At 50.1% G+C, this 17,516-nt stretch overlaps 1 protein-coding gene and 1 pseudogene across 1 annotated transcript in view; both read right to left on the bottom strand.

Moving 5' to 3' along the window:
• Window positions 1-17,516, bottom strand: part of LOC105307750 (protein argonaute-2) — a 65,399-nt gene that overhangs the window by 39,571 nt on the left and 8,312 nt on the right. The window contains exons 2-3 of the mRNA XM_023524974.1: window positions 13,291-13,486; window positions 2-82 (exon numbers count right to left, since the gene is read on the bottom strand). Of these exons, the coding sequence (XP_023380742.1) occupies window positions 2-82; window positions 13,291-13,486 (277 nt within the window). The remainder of the gene's footprint in view (window position 1; window positions 83-13,290; window positions 13,487-17,516) is intronic.
• LOC111733021 lies at window positions 11,805-11,923 on the bottom strand (annotated as a pseudogene).

Raw genomic sequence — 17,516 nt, 5'->3', positions numbered from 1 at the left:
ATTCTTTCTTCCATCAAACACTGGCTTCCGGTCCCCAAAGATCTGTGTTTTAAAGTGCTGGACCATGTGCTCCACTATTTCCCTGGAACGAGAGAGGAGTTTGAGCAGAATGTCAGAACGTCAAACACGTTCTCCTGCGCCAGATGATGGGCAATTTTATAAGACTTGTGGCTCTTTTTAGTAAGGTGACTTCCAACTCCCTTCTGTAAGGAAGCGAACTAGAACCTTCAGTGGGTGCAGGCGCGTTCCTCTCTCCACGCAAACGCTGGAGACCATCTTCCCCGAGGATAGAGGCTCCCAGAAGTCCCCGGGGTGGAGGAAGGGGCTAGCGGGGCTGGGACCCCAGTCACAGCACAGCCCCCCGTAGGGAATGCGTGTCCATCGGTGCATGTCGTTTGTCACTGAGACCTGGGTGCTGTCTGCTCCTCAGGCATCGCGGCGGCAGACTCCCCGCGAGCCTAAAGACACTGCTCCGCCCCTGCGCTCATCCCCTCCCGGCCCCCCCTGGCCAGCCTGCCCGGCTTGGCAGGGGCACACAGAAGCGAGCGCTCTGCAGATGACCAGGGACGGCCGACTGTCCTGGAGCTGGAGGGACGGCACGGCCACTCCTCAGCGCCGAGTGTCTCTGTGCGAGAGCCCATGTGGCACGCAGCTCGGCCAGCATTTCGGGGCGAGGGACAGCGGCTGAGGCATTTCCATTCGACTCACCAAACGCCTGCCTCTCTCCACACATGGCGCCTACTAAAGCACAGACAAGAAGGGCCACGGTGCTTGCCCGGCCGGGGTCCTTATAAGGAAAACCTGGTGTCAGGGACGCAGAATCTGTCATCAGGAAACACAGCTCACGGATGTGGTAAAGAGGGAGAGACGGGTCCTGGCAGCAGGGACAGAGGGGACGGGGCGCCGGCCATCTGACGGACCGCCCAGGAGGTGAGCTCTGAGCCCAGCCCGCTGTAAGGGCTCCTCCTCAGGGCGGAGCCTCGGGCGACTTTGAGGAAGCAACCTCCGGAATTCACCCCATCCATCCCTTCCCCAGATCGGGGAGCGGGCTGAGGCAGGCTCCCCTTGTTCAAACTGGCTTTGCCCAGCAGACCTTCAACCGTGCTCGTCACAAGCGGTGAGACTCCAGGGCCCCACTGATCCTGCCCAAACGCCACAGCCTGGGAGTCCCTGGGGCAGACGCGGTCTCTCCAAACACCTTCGACGGTGCCACACGCCTCTAACACCGACGGGGAGACCACAGCCCCAGGAGGCGTAAGGCCCCAAAGACCTCCCACTCCCATCTCTGGTCTCTGTCGTTCCTAACGAGCTCACCTGCGTCGCCACACGCTACCCTGGGCCGCCTGAGACATGCCGCCCCCCAAGCTTCATGGACCTCGTCTTTACGGTCAAGACTTCACAATCAACTCAAGGTCCAAGCGGCGCTGCCGGGGATTCCCAGCCAGGCTCGAAGAACCAGTCGCCCAGCCAACTCAAACTTATCAGGAAGAGAGTTAGGAGGGCGCGCGCCCTGCTCGTTTCACGAGGCTAGCGAAACCTTTATGGTGAAACCTGACAAGGTGATCATGGACCAGTCTCACTTGCAAACACAGATGCGGAAACAAAGTAACGCACGGAATCCAGCACCGTGTTGAAAACAATACAATGTGTCAGCGCTGGGCAGACACCAGGGATGGAAGGTCTGGTTTAACACATAAAAGTAATTGACGTGGAACAAATTTCAGACCTCAAAGTAAAAGCTAAAGCTATAAAACTTCTGGAAGAAAACGAAAGAGAAAAATCTTCATGAACCCCAGGACAGACAAAGATTTCTTAGAACACAGACAGTATCAACTGTAAAATAAAACAATGATAACGTGCACTTCATCAAAATGAAAAGCTTTTACTCTTTAAAAGATATCACTATGACAAGGGCAAACCACTGACTGAGGGAAAATATTTGAAAGCCACATATATACCTGATAAAGGACTTGCATGCATAATACATACATATAAAAAAAGCTTACGACCCAATAAAACACACCTATTTTTAAAAACAGGTAAAAGATTTAAAATGATACTTCGCAAAAAAAGATACACAAATGGCTAATAAGCCCATGAAAAGATGCTCAGTATTAGTCATCAGGGAAATGCTAAGAAACCACAAAACGTCACCCCACACCTGCTAGAATGGCTGACATTAGAGACCTGCCATACCAAGGGTTGGCAAAAGGGCATGAGGACAGTTAGCTCTCACACATTGCTGCTGGGAATGGCAAATGACACAACCGCTTACGGGGAAAAACAGTTTGGCCATCTCTTATAAAGGTCAATGTATACACACCGCACCATCTAACAATACCTGATAATTACCCCAAAGAAATGAAGACACGTAACCATATCAACACTTGTATACAAATGTTTATGATAGTCCCAGACTGGAAGCAACTCAAATGTCCATTAACTGGTGAACAAATTATGGTACAACATTCCAAGGGAATACTTTTATTCTATTGATGAATTACTAGTACAGGCAACATGATGGCTGTATTTTAAAAACAGCTCAGGGAAAGACGCCAGATATAAAGCAGTACTTACTGCATGATTCCATTTATATGAAATTTTCTAATAGGCAAAAACCAATCTACGCTGACAGAAGGCACGTCAGCGGATGCCACGGGGCAGGGGACCCACAGCGAGGGTCAACTGTAAAGGGGCACGAAAGTTTTTGGACCCTCGGAATGTTCTACGCCTTGATTATCACCTCAGTGTCAATGAGCGTCACAAGGATGCAGACATTTTTTAAAATTCGTAACCATACACTTAAAATGGATGTGTTTTGCATGTAATTGTATCTCAATAACGTTGATTTGTATTTCAAAAATGAAATGTAAAAAAGTTTTTAAAATTAGGATCATCTCAAAAGAGTAGGGGGGAGAAAGCATTCATAAAATTCGACATCCATTCACGATTTATTTGAAAGTTGCCAACGAGGAACAGAAGGAACCGCTCTTAAATGAAAGAGCAGCTCCTGGGCCGCGTCTGTCGGCTGCTGGGCCGCAGGCCAGTCACCACAGCAGGGGAAGGGCGGGGAGAGGGCTGTGAAGAAGGAAAGCCTGCCATAGTAGGTGGACGGTACGACCGGGTCTGTTAAAAGCCCAGACGAACCTACAGAGGAACACTGGAAGCTTCCGGAAGACAGACTCCTTGCCTTTTTCTCTGTGTAACTCCAGGGTCCCGCAGACGGCGGATTCCCCATAAATATTTCTTGAACAAACGCACATATTACCCCGGGTAGTAAGTCTTGATTCATTCGCTCTCTCGTTCATTATATGCCCTCGGGGACAGGCGAAGCAGAGGGACACTTAAGGACGAAGAGCCCAGAATGGCAAAGTCAACCATCAAATAAACCGACTTCAGTAAGAACGCCCCGGGAAGCTCAGTGTCATGCAGAAATGGAATGAGGGAAGAGGCTGGAAAACCAGGTAGACAGGTGTGCCTGATGTCCCCATCCTCTCAGCCTCTATAAAGTTGAGATTCCCCACAAAGCTTTGGTTTCTAGCAGTAAACATGGAGTTAAGTTTCCTCCTTTCCCTATGAGAAGTCGTGGGTCGTGGTCACTGTGATATAACAGCAGAGGAATTCCTGAGTGGTCTGGCCACACGGGACGGTCACGTCTGGAAACACAGATTTAAATTATCTTGTTACATGATGCAACCTAGTATCAGTAAGTCACTTGTGATGTATTCACGTTGTCAGGATCAATGGCCATTAACCTCCCCTCTCTCCTCCCAGTTTCTGGGCGAGCCTCACCCCAATGGCACCCCCTCCCCTGAGACTGGAGAGGAGCAGCCAAACCAAAGCATCCTGCTTACACCCAGTCTGTTACGGCGAGGGATGGCTTTACCTGGAGCTAAACGGACAGGGACCCAGGGACAGGGGACAACTAGCTCCAAGCGACATACACTGATCTTTTATTTGGGAGCTGGAAACGCCATAAGATGCTGAAAACAGAACAACCAACTAACATACCACATTCGTGGACCATAACATTCAATTCTCCCAAACAAATCCATTCTTTCAGTCCCAAAAAAGAGATCCAGAGGGGTTTATTTTTATTTGATGGAACCTAATAAACCAATTCTAAACTGTACTTGGAAATAAGTCGGGCGGAGGCCAGCAGTACACCCCCGGGGCGGACGTGTAAAGGCCGCAGTGACAGACGACGTGCTGGAGCCAGGACGGGCAAGGAGACCTGGGAACAGAATCGAGAGCCCAGGAAAGACACGTGGGCGTCCGGGCATTTTAACTGGGACAGAAGTCGCAGGAGAGAGAGGACAGAGCAGACTTTTCAAACACTGGAGTTGAGGCAACTAGGCGTCTAGTATTCAGAGCAATGAAATGCAGCCCGTGCCACAGGGAACACCTGTCCACACGAACGCGTGCTGTCCGCTCACACCCGTAACAGGGTCTTCGGGACAAGAGTCGGGTCCTACCCGCCAGGAGCACCCAGCACCAGGCAGCCTAGCACACCAGGGCCTCAGTCGGTGCTGGTTCGGAGGAGGAGGCTGTCCAGTCAGCATAACCAGGACCCACCCCATGGATGAAAAAGCAATCCTGCTCTGGTGGCCAGGGGCGGACAACCCCAGCCACCCCACGGCCAAGAGAACACCTCGCCGCCAGCCGTACCCCGCCCCAGGCCTGGGCGGCCCACTTTCGTGGGGCTGAAGGTGCCATCGCCTGTATCATGTGCAAACAGGACTCAGATGCACGAATTTAATGGCAGGATGACAGCTGCTTCCAAAGGCAGAGGCCCCGCCCCTCCATCAACGGCGGCTCCCAGCAACTGACCTGCCTTCTCCCTCCTTCCTTCCCTCCTTCCCTCCCGCCTCCCTCCCTCCTCCCTTCCTCCTCTCTCCCTCCTCCCTCCCTCCTCCCTCCCTCCCTATCTCTGTTTTAACTATGGTGAAGAATAACATAAAACGTGCCATTTCGATCATTTTTTCACGTTCAGGAGCGTTCAGTACATTCACTGTACAACCACCACCACCGTCCACCTCTAGAACTTTCTTATTCCCCAACGGAAGCTCTGGACCCAGTCACCGCAGACTCCACACGCCCCTCCGTCCGGCGCAGCGACTGTTTTTGACCAGCTGCTCCTCAGCAAGGAGGAACTGCCTGGGGCCACGCTAGTGACAGGAGTCCGAGTTTAGTTGTTCCTTAGCATCAAGTGTGACCCCTGGAAACAGTCGCGTAGTTCCTCGGGGTAGGTGGCCCCCGGACGAACACCTTTACTGAACACGACGCTCAGGCTGTGCCCCTGCCCATAGCCAGAGGCGCCCGTACTCTGAGACTGCCGTCTGTGCACACGCTACGCGTCCGTATATACGCACTCGGTGTCATAAAGACAACCGCGTGACGATGACGACGGCAGAACTGTCGGCCCCTGCTCTCTGCCAGGCGCGTCACGCGAACGGCTCAGCTGATCCTCGTGATGACCTGGGACGCTGAGGCCCTCTTCTGCATTTTACACAGAAGGGCATGGAGACGCGCAGCCACACACAGCACGTGGCGGCGACAAGACGCATGGCCGCCTCGTAGGACCCACACACATTCGCTAACCAGAGAGGCCGACGTGCTCTGTAGCAGCTTGTTTGCCTGTTTTGCTATAATGACAAGAAGTTTTCTTTTGTTAATTTCCAGGTTTTGCATTAATACATTCTCACTGTACGTTTCGAATACGGACGATGCTGGAAGCCCGCGCAGACCACCTGCTCGCCTCCGTCCCCTTCTCGGGAGTGACCTGACCATTTTGAACCTATGCACGTAAATAAACGCATAGGCACGCGAAAGAAATACACGGTGTCATCATTTATCGAACACACGGCGTTGAACGCACGGATTTGGAGCCTGCTGTCTCCTCCCTGCGTGTCTTCGAGAACTTTCCCTGTCACTGTATACGAAGTGGCCGTCAAGCCCCGAAAGAGATGTTACTGTGTCGTGTACTACAATGTAATGTTAACAAACCACTGAAGTCGCCTGTATTTCCCGACTTGGTGTCCACACCGTGAAGCCCATTTCATCGTCGTCACGCTGTTGACAGCTTCACAGCAAGCACCGCGGCACGTCCGTTTACGCAGCCCTACGGGGTGACACATAAGTGGGTTTCTCTTTCCTCTTTTTTTTTTTTTTCTTCGCCTTTACAATTAGACATCCCTGTATATGATCTCTCCTTGGAATAGTAAGAAGTAGAACTGTTGGGTCAAAGGGAGGTACACACACGTACGTACACACACACACACACACACACACACACACACAGCCACCTTTGAAAAAGCCCGAGCCAATGCACTCCGTCCAGTGGTCAGCGCCCAAAGTAAGTAGCAGGCTACGAAGGACAGTTCCGCTGCCCTGCCCCCCGCCTCTCCCCCGCCCCGTGTTACCACCGACCGAGCTCCAGAGGGGCAAGGACAGAGCGGCTGACAGACGAGAGGCGCACCTTCCTTTCGCAGCCCAATCTGTACTTCTGAGCAGAGCGCTACTACCTGTGAGCCACCTGCAAGGTTCCCTAGAGTGGGTGGCCAGGCCGGCACAACAGGCTAGTCTGTGTGGCCATCTCTGCACCCGCAGTGACACTTGAGGCAGCATGAGAAGACGGACCTTGCCTTGTACCCAGTCCCTCCCACGCAGTCCATCATTCCACGGTGAATGATCGACTGCGCTGACAGAGGCTGAGGGTCATGGGGCTGGGGTTCGCAGTGACTCATCACAAAGCGCTCGGATCCTGTGCAAAGCCTCCAGGCTGAATTTATTAAACGTCTACCACGGGTACTGCATGAGGTTTTGGGAACTCAGAATGAAGACACTGTCGTCACTTCCACGGAGGATGCGGGTGGAAGGAGAGGCAAGTAGAGAGATGGGGGTTGAGAATGGCCTTGGCAGAGCGACTCCCAAGGACCAGTCCCCAGAGCTTCCGTCTGCCAGCACGGCCCCTGAGCACTGGTGACGGCTGGCCGGACTCTCCCTCCCCCCAGGGACAGGCCCTGTGTCTATCTTGTCCACCAGTGGTCAGTCAGCGGCACAGCACCTGTCACACGAGTGGAGGTTTCATAAGCCTGGCTGGTTGCCGGCGTGGGTGGAAGGCGGGACTATGGCAAGGCACTGGCACACAGGTTTTGCCAGGACAAAAACTTTACTTCTAACATTTTCTATACTATTTTGATTGATTATAATTGTGCAGTTGGACCTTAGCCAAAGCTCACCAGAATTAATAGTAAAATAGAGAAACCTGAAGGTTCACAAGTTAACCAGGCAGCAACCCTCAGGCTGGCGCCCCCACCCTAGGGAGCAGCAGAGCGTGGGGGCATGTGGGCTGGCCTTGGCCGCAAACGTGCCTCTCGGGCCCCCCTTGGCTGCTCACTGTTTGACTTGAGGCAATTTTTAAACACTGGGTAACTTTAAAACCTTCCTGTGAAGCTACAGCAGGGATGCAGAAGTACAGTCGAGTACAGATATCCGATTTTAATCGCCATCAGCCTTTCTCTGCTGCCAGATGACAAAGCCTTAGTCATCCCTACTTTCATAAAAGCAAGCTCCTGGTACGCTGTGGCTGACGGCATAAGAGCCCAACTGCCACCACTCAGACGGGAAGCCCGGAAATCGTGCATGCTTCACCCCAGCTCAGAGAGTGTATCCTAACCGCAGATGCGCACAGGTTTTTGTCCCATGGGAAGTCAAAAACACCCAACGAGCCCTTCAAGGAGGCTCAGAGCACATAAGACATATTCGAAGATCTCAGAAGACCTTCCGAGAACAAAGCTGTTTAAACCACTTGTGCCCCCAATTTTTTGTTCGGAAACATGTTTTTCAGTAAGCACATATGGAAAGGATCTCACGTAACTGTCAGGTGCCATCTCTTTGGAGACATGTCTTTTGGGGACACTTAGAATAGGTGGGTCAAGGGGTTTACGCTATTTTTAATATGTACAATAAACCGCCTTCTAAAAAGTCTGGACTAATGTATACTGGTCACACTGAGTGGATCCAACTGTTCGGTGTCATAAATAAGGGAGCCGAATGCCCATTCTTTCTCTCACAAAGGCTGTGACCAGGGAAAAAGTATTGCAGCACAGAGTCCTTCATAAGACGGCAGGACCACCGGGGCCATCCCCGTGCTTCCCAAACTACTCTGGAGAATTTGTTTCTGAGCACGTCGAAGTGGCTGGTGCCGGACTTACTCTCCGGCCTCGATGTGACCACCGAGGGAAGTGAACCCTGAGGAAGCCGCATGTTTGCTCTGCCTGGGAGCCGCTTCCACACCACAAAACGGGGGAAGGGGTAGTAGAGCATGGCAGTTTTGTCACGCTCAGGAGAATGGGGGGCCAAGTTTGGGGCTGCAGAAGAGGCAGGAATTTGTGCGGCAGGGTACCGAGAAGACAGCAAAAGCCAGACTCCCTCTCTGCAACACAATGATGTTCAACAACAATAAAATTCACTGTACATGTGAATAAGCAGGAAAAAGTGACAGGTAATCTAAGGTAAAGCCTGTCAATGAAACACACCCTGAAATGACCCATGTGTTGTCATTAGCAGACGAGGGCTACTGTAATAAATATGCACTATAAATATATTCAAGACCATCAAGAAAAAGATGGAAACAATGAGTGAACAGATGAGAAATATCAGCAAAAAACTTAACCATCAAAAGGAACCAAATGCAAATTTTCTATAATGAAAAGTACAACGCCTACATGAAAAACACTTTTACTGGATGGTTACCACAAACAATCAGATACTATAAAAAAGGGGTGGATAAAGGGATCTTAAAGACAAATCAATAAAGATTATCCAAACTGAAAAAAGGAGGGAAAGATTTTTTTAGAAAACCACCACTTAACGGCCTGATGACAAAATTAAACGGTCTAGCGTATACATAATTGCAGTCCCAGAAGAAGAAGTGCAAATGGGGCAGAAAAAAACATTGGAAGAAATGCTAGCCAGTATTTCATCCAAATTTCATGGAAGATATCAACATTCAAATTCAGAAACTCAATGACCTCCAAGAAGGAAAAACACAAAGAAAACCACACCTGCGCACATCACAGTCAAACTGTTGAAAAGCAAAATTAAAACAGAAGATGTTCAGAGGAAAAAAGACAAATTACATACAAAGGAAGCACAATGAGAAAATAAGCTGACATTTCCTCATAATCCATGAGGATTAACAGATGATGTAATGTCATCTTCTTGGTGCTGGGGCGGCGGGGGGGTGGGGAGGGGCTGTCTACTTAGAATTCTATATCCACCAAGAATAAGAAGGAAATACACACATTTACATAATTAAAGAAGGTACTGGAAGAGTTCATCACTGGCAGGACTGCACAAGAAAGGCTGAGGGGGACAATGCCAGGCGAAAACACTGATCAAAGGGAAGAAATAATGAGAACGAGGTAGGTTAATATGTGAGTAAACCATTTTCTTTTAATTTCTTACACACGCACGCTCGCTCGCTCTCACACACACGAGTCCAAAGTATAAGCAAGGAAAAGGTATCTGCCAAACAGTAAGCGTAAGAACGCTCATGAGCCTGTGTTAACAATCGGAGGGAGACGACTTTTAGATGAGACGAATTACCAAATATAGGGAGGGACTTTTCCTAGTGAGAACAGTGTCAATTTATCACGGAAGACACAATTATACATTCCTAATACCAAATGACAGAGCTTTGAAATACACGAAACAAAATCAGATCGTACTAAAAGGAGAAACAGACAAATCCATATCACACTTGGACAAAAAAATTAGAGAGTATATAAAAGACTGAAATAATGACATCAACTCCTTCCAGCATCGACGGCTTCCCCCATCCAAAGGCTCCAGAACGCACATGCTTTTCAAGTGTGTGAGGGATGTTTAATAAGATAAATCATATGCTCAGCCATAAAATAAGTCCCGATAAGTTTCGAAAGGTTGAAACCCTATAGAGTATGTTCTCTAAGCATAAAGAAATTAAATTAGCGATCGATGAAAATAGAGTATCTTTCAAAAAAATCTCCAGAGTTAAGAACTGAATAATATACTCTTTAAAAACCACGGATTAAAGGAGAACTCACAAAGAAAATGAGAAAATATTTTAAACTAAATGAAAACTAAAATGTATCAAAATTGGTGGGCTATAGCTAAAATCAGGCTTACAGGGAATATTTACGGCATTAAAAAATGGATTGGAAAAGAAGAAAGGTTTGAAATGATGATCTAAACTCAAAGTGAGTATAAGGAAGAAAATAATATAAAGATCAAGAGAAGAAAAACGGGCAAAAATCAATAAGCAAAAGAGAAAAATCAACAAAATGAAAAATTGTTTCTGCGAAAAGATGAATATAATTGACAATCCCCTAGCAAAACTGATTGAGGGAAAAAAAGAAAACACAGATTTAAAATACCGGGAAACAGGGTCTTTCACCGCAGGTGCTAAGGACACTGAACGAATACTACGAACAACTTTATGCCCAATAAATTCAACCGATTAGGTGAAATGGTCAGACTCCCTAAAAGACACAAACTACCAAAAGTGATACAAAAAGAAATGGAAAAATCTGAATAGCCTAATATCTGATGAAGACGTTATATTGTAGGAAGCACTTTCTACTTAGAAAACGCCAGGCCCAAATGGTTTCAGTGACAAATCGAGACATTTAAGGAAGACAGCATAGCAATGTCACCCCTCCCTGTTTGGTGCACAGAGGAGGGGACATGTTCCAGCTTCCTTTACAATGACTCCCTGTCCCTGATACAAAACCGAACAAGAGACTGCGGAGCAAAGTCCCTTAGGAGCATGGACCCAAAAAGCCACAACGAAAGACGAAGATTAAACCCAGCGATGTGTAAAATATAGTATAGTATACCATGGCTCGCAATATGTATAACGTAATACATCACGACTCTCAGAAACTTGAGCCAATTTGACCCCCTCCCCAAATGAAACAACGTAATTCACCACATTGATAGGAGGGAGGAAAAGAAGAAAAAACGCACGATCACCTCCACGTCTGCAGAAAACGCATGTGGCAGATTCAACGCCCTAGGACGAGGCTAATTCTCAGTAAGCATTCTCATGCTGACTCGTAAACACTTACTTAGGAAGAGAACTCCCTGTGCCCAAGAAGGGGTCCCTATGAAAATCCCACAACAAATACGGTATTTTACAGACGAAAGAATAAATGCTTGCCTCCAAGGTCAGGAACAGGTAAGGATGTCTGCTTTTACTGGGTATACTCAACATCGCCGACAATGGATTTCTTAGCCAACGCAACAAAGTAAGTCAAAGAAATGAAATGCATTAAAAACTGGAACGAAAAAAGTAAAACCATCTTTACTCAAAAATAATTTTTAAAAATTTATCATCTGTATCGAGATATCATTCACATGCTAAAAATCCTCACCCATTTATAGTGTACAATCTGATGGTTTTTAGTACATTCAGAGTTTTGCAGCCATCCTCACCATCTAAGTTTAGAGCATCTTTATCACCCCAAAAAGTAACCCCGTACTTATGGGCAATTCCTCCCCACCCTTTCTGGAAAATGAAATTTTAAAACACGATTTACAATAACAACATAAATTAGTTAAGAATAAATAAAATGAAAGACTTCTACATAGAAAATCATGAATAACTCCTGAGAGAAATTAAAGGAGACTTAAATAGAAAATGTACCATGTATATGGATTAGAAGATTCAATAGTGTCAACTTTCTCCAAATTTATCTATAGATTCAAAGAAATCACAATAAAAAATTCTCATGGAGCTTTTTTTTTTTTTTTTTTAACGCCTACAGCACCTGATCGTCTCAGGTGGTCTCCCATCCAAGTACTAACCAGGCCTGACCCGGCTTAGCTTCAGAGATCAGACAGTATCGGGTGTGTTCAGGGTAGCATGGCCGTAGACTCAAGGAGCTTTGTGGCAGTTAATGAAAATTAATTGACTTTTACCCACCAAAGGTGCCAAGGTCAGTCAACGGGGAAAGAAAAGTTTTCTCAACAGATACACAAAAATTAATTCAAGATGGACTGCAGACCTAAATCTACAAGCCCAAACTACGACTCTTATTAAAAAAAATATATATATATATCAAATAGTGTCTTTGTAATCTTCAGGTAGGCAAATGTTTCTTAGACCACACCATGTAATAACCATTTTCAAAATTTCATAGCAGGACTTCAACAAAATTATAAAATTTTGACATTAAGGACACCGTTAAGAAAGCGAAATGGCTACACTCAGACTGTATGAAAATATTCCCAATATAGACTGGCACCTGGACTGTATCAAAACCTCCTATAAATCAGTAACAAAAAGACACATACCCTCCAAAACTGGGAAAAGGCTTCTACAGACACTTTTCCAGAAATAAAATATTATGACATTATATGCGAATATAATGATGGATATAAGTACATGAAAGGTGTCCGACTCAGCAGGACATGAACATTGAAACCACAGCGAGAAACCGTTACACGCCCACCAAAATAGCAAAAAACAAAAAGACTGACCACGCCAAGTGCTGGCAAGGAGGCAGAGCCACGGGAAGTCTCCCGTGCCGCTGACGGCAGCGCACGGCCACGCTGGAAGACCAGCTGGCCGTTTCTCACACAGCCGAACCCACTCCTGCCCTTTGGTCCAGCAATTTCTCTCCTAGTTATTTATTTAAGAGAAGTGAACATGTTACGTCCACAAAAAAAGACTTTAAGAATGTTCACGGCGGCTTCATTCATCATAGCAAAGCCCTGACAGCCCTAAGCATCTCACAAGAGAATGAATAAATAAATCATGAAATACCCATATTATAAAATATTCCTCGGCAATAAAAACAAGCAGCTATTAACACACATTACGATCCAGGTCAATATCAAAATCACCGTGCCAAGTCACAGCAGCAGGATGAAGGGAGAGGGTTTCGTAGGCTGCACAAATCGGTTTACGTGGGCAGGGGATGAATCCGCGGCAACACGGCCCAGAGCGCTGACCTTAGGGGGCTGGGGTCAACTGCACGAGGGCATGAGGCAACATTCCGGGGGGATGGGCACATATGTGCATTTTGTCACAACGCGCTGAATCGCACTTACGTGTATTTCATTGCGTCTTGATAAAAAAAAAAAGTTTTTCAAAAAATAATAAACACAACAAAAACTTGCTCAAAAAAAAAAAAAATCAGAAGGATCCGCTGAGAATCAGAGGTGGACTAGTTTAAAATCTTGCGTCCGTATGCAAAGATCACGCACAGAAATCAGGACCAATAAAGGAGGAAGCAATACCTGTTAACTCTCCTTGGGCATTTCTCTGGCTTGATGTCCAATTCATAGTGATAGATGTCGATTTTTGGAATGTCCATTTCAAAGAAGTTGGCCTGTAACTTGATTGTTCTCCCGGAGGTCCCGAAGTCGGGTCTAGGCGGAGGCTTGAAGGCATATCCTTGGATGGGGGGTGGTGGCGGTGCAGGAGGCGCGAGCACTGGAACAGAAAGGTCACTGTCACACAGGGAAATCACTGGCTTTTCTGAGGCAGGGCAGAGCCTGGGCCCAGGACTGAAGCACTGCGGGGTGGGGGGTGGGACCCTCCAGCGCCCACGCAGTCCCTCCCGCCTCCCTGGACCCCCCGCCCTCAGAGACCCTCCAGGGCTTCCAGTCCCTCTTCTCCCCTGTTCACATGGTCCCGAAGAAAACCTGGAACTCACGCCCTCCCCCCACCAGGCAGACCTGGTCGCAGAGACCCTCCAACCGCCGCGCTCACGGAGGCCCGCCCTCACCACCTGCTCCGCAGCATGTGCTCCTGGGTCTTGGTGGCATGTGACATCATGCCAAGTCCTCCCTTTTCAAACCGCCCCCTCCCTGGTCCTCTTCCTGCTCCGCCCAAATCCTCCCAAAGTTGCCCTCTCCCTTCTCTCCGAGGGCGCCCCGCATCCACTCCTGCGCCCCTGGTCGGCCTCCACCACGAGGCCCCGCCCACCCGGTCCCGAGACGCCAGTCTTGCCTGCTTGTCTCTCAGACACTATTTCCTACCCACCCCTCTCTGCCTCCGCGTGGGTCCCCACTTCATCCTGCGCAGGTCATTACAGAAGCCTCCCGGGGGGTGGCCTCGGCTTCCAGGCACCCCCTCATCCATTCTCCGCACTACGGGCTGGGGTGTCTGAGCTCACCTGTCCCAACACCTCATGGCCCCCAGCATCCGGCTCTGATGTTTAGGCACACGCAAGTGTCCGCAACCGACCAGCCTCGTCTCCGTGGCTCCGAGGCCGCCCTGCCCAGGACGCAGCCTTCGCACTCAGACCCCCGCCCCTGTCTGCTCTGCCCAAGGGTCCTGGCGGCTTCGCTGGCTCCTTCCTACTCACGCCTCCGGCTCACTTTATACACGCTCCACGCAGACGTGCTCCCCTGTGCCGTCGTCACGACTGGCTATCTGTCTCCCCAGTGGGACACTGGGCAGCTGGAGGATCGAGATCGCTGTCTGCCCAGGGTCTGGGAGCACGGATGATGCAGAGTAAGAGCCCAGAAACATCTGAGCAGGCCCCTCCGTTTAGATTTGAGGAAAGTAAAGTTCAGACGGGTAAGGGTAGGGACCGCCCGAGTCACTCAGAGAGCATCCTCTACAATGAGTCACCCAAGTCACAGAGAAAGATGTCTGGACATCAGGAATCAACGAAGCCAAGCCCTCCTGACACCAGTGTTCACGCACCTGCCCCACTGCCCTGTCCAGCCACCCTCTGGCCCTGCATGCGAGCCTGTCAGCCCCGCCAGCCCAAGGTGAGCATGCGCCCCACCCACCCCACCCCAGCACCCCGCCCAACACATGAACCCACACCCCACCCCAGTGCCCCACCCACCCCGCCCCAGCACCTCGCCCAACAAGTGAACTCACACCTCACCCGCCCCGTCCCAGGACCCCCACCCTGCATGTGAGCCTGCGTCCCACCCCCCCAACCTGCACGTGAAGCCCTCTCTCTTCCAGAGGATTCTGACATTTGTCCTGCAGTCCACATGGGCATTCAAACTCCCACAATCTCTCTGATGCCTGAAAACCACGACTCGACACCCCTTTCTCTGCAACAGACCCATTGTCACACTGCCACAAAGGCGGCGCCTCAACACGAAGCCAGTTCTTCACGGAGAGCGCGTTCTACCAACGACGTGGTCGCCGTCCTTGCCACGGACATTTCTGTGCTCTTTGCACACGGGAGATTGGGAAGATGGGGCCGTGTGAATTATCAGCAAAGGGGACACAAGGACAAGGCCACGTGTAATTAAAGGGACCCAAATCATCGACATGATGTCCCTCCCTCATCACCATCCAAATTATTAATTTAATCAAGGATGCCTTTTTCCCTCCCATAAACAGAAAAAAAATTCATGCCAATTAAAATTTTCAGTAACTCTGTTAGTACAATGAAAACTGGGACTTTAGTTGGGGGGGGGACAAATATTTTTCCAATAACAGAATACTTCAATCTTCATTCACATGTGTTTCAAAAAAAATTTCTCATTAATAAGAAAAAATTCCAAGGACTTCAATCCTGACATTCACCGGAAACAGAAGTCCACTAAAAATAACGCTAGCTGTTCTCGCTGTATTCCTGACCTGGAAAAACTGAGTCCTTGAATTCTTTTTTGTCTTCTCTCAATGAGAAAACGAACGTGCTTTAAAAGTTACTAACTTCACTGAGTTAGACATCTGGACGCCTTCGGGCCTCTCTCCACTAAGCCACAAGGACTTCGCAGATGACAAACGTACTGACTTCCACGACACTCCGTCCCCTCGGAGGCACACTGGTGTGCCCCTTACATGCTCGGTAGGGTGCCGGGGACCAAGGACACGAGAATAAACGGTGTTCTCAAGCAGCCAAGTCACGTCTCCGGAGAGTGTCTGAGGGCAAGTCGTCACATGGCGCGTTGGGTGCATTTACTTCTCTAAACGCAACGGGTCCCCTGTGACCCCTCACACTCCTGGTCCTGACCACGCCGAGAAGTGGACACCGCTGCCCGGCTGGGCCCGGCTTGCTCCCCGCGGACTGAGCAGCCTCTCCGTGCTTAGCACCGAGGGCCCACTGACTCCTGGTCCCTGTTCTCAGGGGGACACCTCCTACCCAGCAGGAGGGCGGCATCTCGTGAATGCAGAAACACGATTCGACCACAAGGAGTTGCATCTGTGTCCCAGGAAATGTCCGTGGCAGAGCCACAGAAATCTGGCCCCCGTGGCCAGATTCAGGGACGGACTCCACACCGACAGGATCCCCATTACAAAGGGCTTCCACACGCTTCTAAATCCACAGCCACAGAGCAAAGCTGTCGCTTTGGAAAAGTGAAGCCGTCCACGGCTCAGACAGAGTGACGTCGAGTGGAGAGGCCCAGCTTCTTCCCGCCCTGTCACCTGCCATCTGTCCCTAGGCCGATGCTGATGGTTTCACCTTACTTAAATCTGACCGGCTGGCACGGGTTGGGCCGCGGGCCCCATTTCTCAGGTTGAGCCTGTTCTTCCTATGACCCCAGCACCAATTACTTCTAGGGGAGCTGCCATGAGAAACAAGGAAAGCCGTCCACCAGTGTCCCTAACCTGTACTGACGAAAGCAACGTGAAAACTGCGGTGGCAACGTATTCATAAACTACGCAATTTCACGAGGTATCTCTTCCTCGCTTCCAGCTTTTAATAATGAAAACACTGACTTGTGAGGAAGCACGTGGATACGAAGTCACGAGTTAAAGCTGGACCTGTCTTCCCAAGCAGAGGGGACGGGGAGAGGACCCACGAGCTTCAGGCCATGGGAAAGGACACTCCTGCTGAAGGACACGCAGGCTGCTGAGGCTTTGTCCTCTGGGAGATCCTGGGTCTGCTGCATAATTCACGGGGAGCCCCGAGTGTGAAGTGCCAGAACGAGGAGGAGGAGCCGCGAACACACTGGAGAGCACCGAGCACAGCACGGGCGCCCAGAATCCCCCGCGTGTATGGCACAGGCGCGGCCGGCGGGGAACCACTCCAAGCCCAGCCTCGCCCGAAGCCCAGCTCTCCACCTGTTAACTCGCTTCCCGTCACTGGTCCTGCAGGAGGAGCTGAGCGGCTGTGACAGCAAATACGCAGTGGACAGACGTCAGAGGGGAGAGAGGACGGGAGGCCTGAAGCCCGGAGGAGCCCACTGGCAGGGTGCCCGGCGGGCGCTGGTCCCCTGGCCGACCGCCCTGCCCACGGACTCCCTGTGGCGCCCTCCACCTCTGCTGACCAAACAAAAGCCTGAGTGGCAATAGCTGCAGAGGTGGTGGCTGGTGGGACGACTTGACCGAGATGCCCCCAGGCCGGCGCGAGATGAACCAGCGGCCACGGCTCGGGCTGCGGGCTCAGCAGGGACCTCGCCCCAGATGCCCACCTTGCACCAGGGGCTGCACCCAGCCAGGCTCCCCGCCCCCAGGGTCCTCCCACGCCTTCCCCATCCATCAAGGGGAAGTGCAGGTTCTTCCTTCTGGCAAGGACGCCCGACGCCCTGGCCTGTGTCCCCTC

This window comes from Pteropus vampyrus, unplaced genomic scaffold, assembly GCF_000151845.1.
Source record: "Pteropus vampyrus isolate Shadow unplaced genomic scaffold, Pvam_2.0 Scaffold514, whole genome shotgun sequence".
Classification (NCBI taxonomy): domain Eukaryota; kingdom Metazoa; phylum Chordata; class Mammalia; order Chiroptera; family Pteropodidae; genus Pteropus; species Pteropus vampyrus.
This window is presented reverse-complemented; position numbering and strand designations above follow the sequence as displayed.